This window comes from Plasmopara halstedii (genome assembly GCF_900000015.1).
Source record: "Plasmopara halstedii genome assembly, contig: Scaffold_110, whole genome shotgun sequence".
Lineage (NCBI taxonomy): Eukaryota > Oomycota > Peronosporomycetes > Peronosporales > Peronosporaceae > Plasmopara > Plasmopara halstedii.
Window position 1 is genome coordinate 1,266,576 of NW_020187031.1, and position 1,830 is coordinate 1,268,405.

The 1,830-nt window shown below is 46.1% G+C and overlaps 2 protein-coding genes across 2 annotated transcripts; both read right to left on the bottom strand.

Moving 5' to 3' along the window:
• Window positions 1-39: 39 nt before the first annotated feature.
• On the bottom strand, window positions 40-299 carry PHALS_00265 (uncharacterized protein; the record flags this gene model as incomplete). Its single annotated transcript, XM_024729769.1, has 2 exons — window positions 40-132; window positions 156-299. 2 exons carry the CDS (start codon window positions 297-299, stop codon window positions 40-42), a joined length of 237 nt encoding a protein of 78 aa, XP_024572310.1.
• A 666-nt stretch (window positions 300-965) lies between these two features.
• PHALS_00266 (uncharacterized protein) lies at window positions 966-1,254 on the bottom strand (the record flags this gene model as incomplete). The annotated part of the gene is made up of 2 exons (XM_024729780.1): window positions 966-1,011; window positions 1,091-1,254. 2 exons carry the CDS (start codon window positions 1,252-1,254, stop codon window positions 966-968), a joined length of 210 nt encoding a protein of 69 aa, XP_024572311.1.
• Between the last annotated feature and the right edge of the window lie 576 nt (window positions 1,255-1,830).

The window sequence follows — 1,830 nt, forward strand, 5'->3', positions numbered from 1 at the left end:
AAAATTCTCACAGTACAATTGGATGACACATGCCATTGTTCAATGATTCGTCACGTCGTTGAAGATACAGTAGCTTTCGCGACCTTGACCGAGTGAGTAGTTACTCACCTTTTCTTTTTGATCATCCGTGAGCTGGAGATGGCATCTCGCCGCACCGCCTTGGGTAAAATCTCACTGCTCTCGGCCCTATGCAAATCATCGTTACCTTCATAATGTTGCGTCTCGATACTGACACGGGAAGTCCACGCAGCTAGCTCTTTACCAGGCATCGTCTGAGAAATCTGTTGTGGGGCCTTCATGTCCACAGAACAGTGCGGAACAACGCAAATCGCGTCGGAAGCTGTACATGGCCACTCTTACTAGTTTTAGATGCGGTGGCTCGCCACAACTACCTCGGTGTAGACTTTTCAACGATTTATAAACCTTTTGCGCGCTGTTTAACGCAATTTTGAAAGTACATTAGCTTAGCATTTGGTGTGAACAGCAATTTAATTTCCGCTCGCAGAGGTGTTGATCACACAACCATCTCAAGGCGGTCTCGCCATCTATGATAACGCCTATAAAATTGTCTGACATCTTAGTGCGTTGATGACCCTTTGGTTGACCTAGCGGCTGGAGAGATAGAAAGATGAAATACGTAAGTCAAAATGTGCGAGGCGGCTGACTTTGTCGCGCCAATCGATCCACGACTTGTTCTTTGTGACACGACATACCCGGGATCAAGTGGTATTGTCAATGTCTGTTGCGAAGAACGTCTCCGGGTGTCAAAGGCCCCAGACCTTACGGTATATCCCTACGGTCATCTGGTACTTTTAAAGAGCACCATGCGTTAGTATCATCCAGATTGGACGATTTCCTTCCTTCTCTCAGAGCATGGGCGAAAATGTCGCAACCTTTTGTGATCGTCTGACAGCGTGCATTATTTTTGACTCGTCAAAATGGTCTCTGAGACCCCGTGCATTTGTTTATACCACGAGCAGTTCTCTGCTACTCATTACCGTATCGAAAGCACTAAGACTCCGGGGCTAAGTTCCGATGGTGCGTGACACCCACACACCATTTCAGACAGATCGTTTCCATTAGGGCGCACCGCCCTGAATGTTGAAACAACTCGCTGTATTCGTAGGCAAGACTTTTGCCTTTGACCTTGCGAGGCCACGGTGGAAGCTTACAGACGTTTTTTTCAGCCTTGGACCGGTATGTACCATGATTTTGACTTGCCGTACCTATAGCAACAAATGTTGCTTTGCCCATCTCAGACCGGTTTCAGCTAGAAAGCTACTGTTGTTATCATGAAGGGCGCAACCCTGCCTACCCATGAAGGATGTACGAGCCTGCTTATGGGTGTGCTCCACCCGGGCCGCGATCTGTATCGCATTGTTTGCTTTCGAGTCATACAGTTACAAAGCTGAAAACCAGTCGAGCTTACTTATTGCATCATCATGAACGTCGTTGCCTGGATGTTTTCAGCTAGAGGCTTTTCAATAAACATGCCAACAATATGCGCATTCATGAACGTTTGAGTTTATTTAGCGTCGTTCATATTCAAGGCAAGAAAGTGCGAGCGCTGACCGAAGCCATAATTTGTTGGTAGGAAGGTGGCAACGAAGTTCCTCACAAGCTGTTGATATCCCAACATTTAATTGCTTTTTGATCTACAATTTACTTTTAGTTTATAATTACTGCGGGCAGAATATAAAACTTCCAACTTCATCGCTGCGCCTCAAATTCCGCTGACAGGAAATAACAATCTGACCTTGGCTCTGCTTGTCTGTGATACGAACTGTTGCTATAGCTAGCTATAACTCACGGACGAACCTACTTATCCTT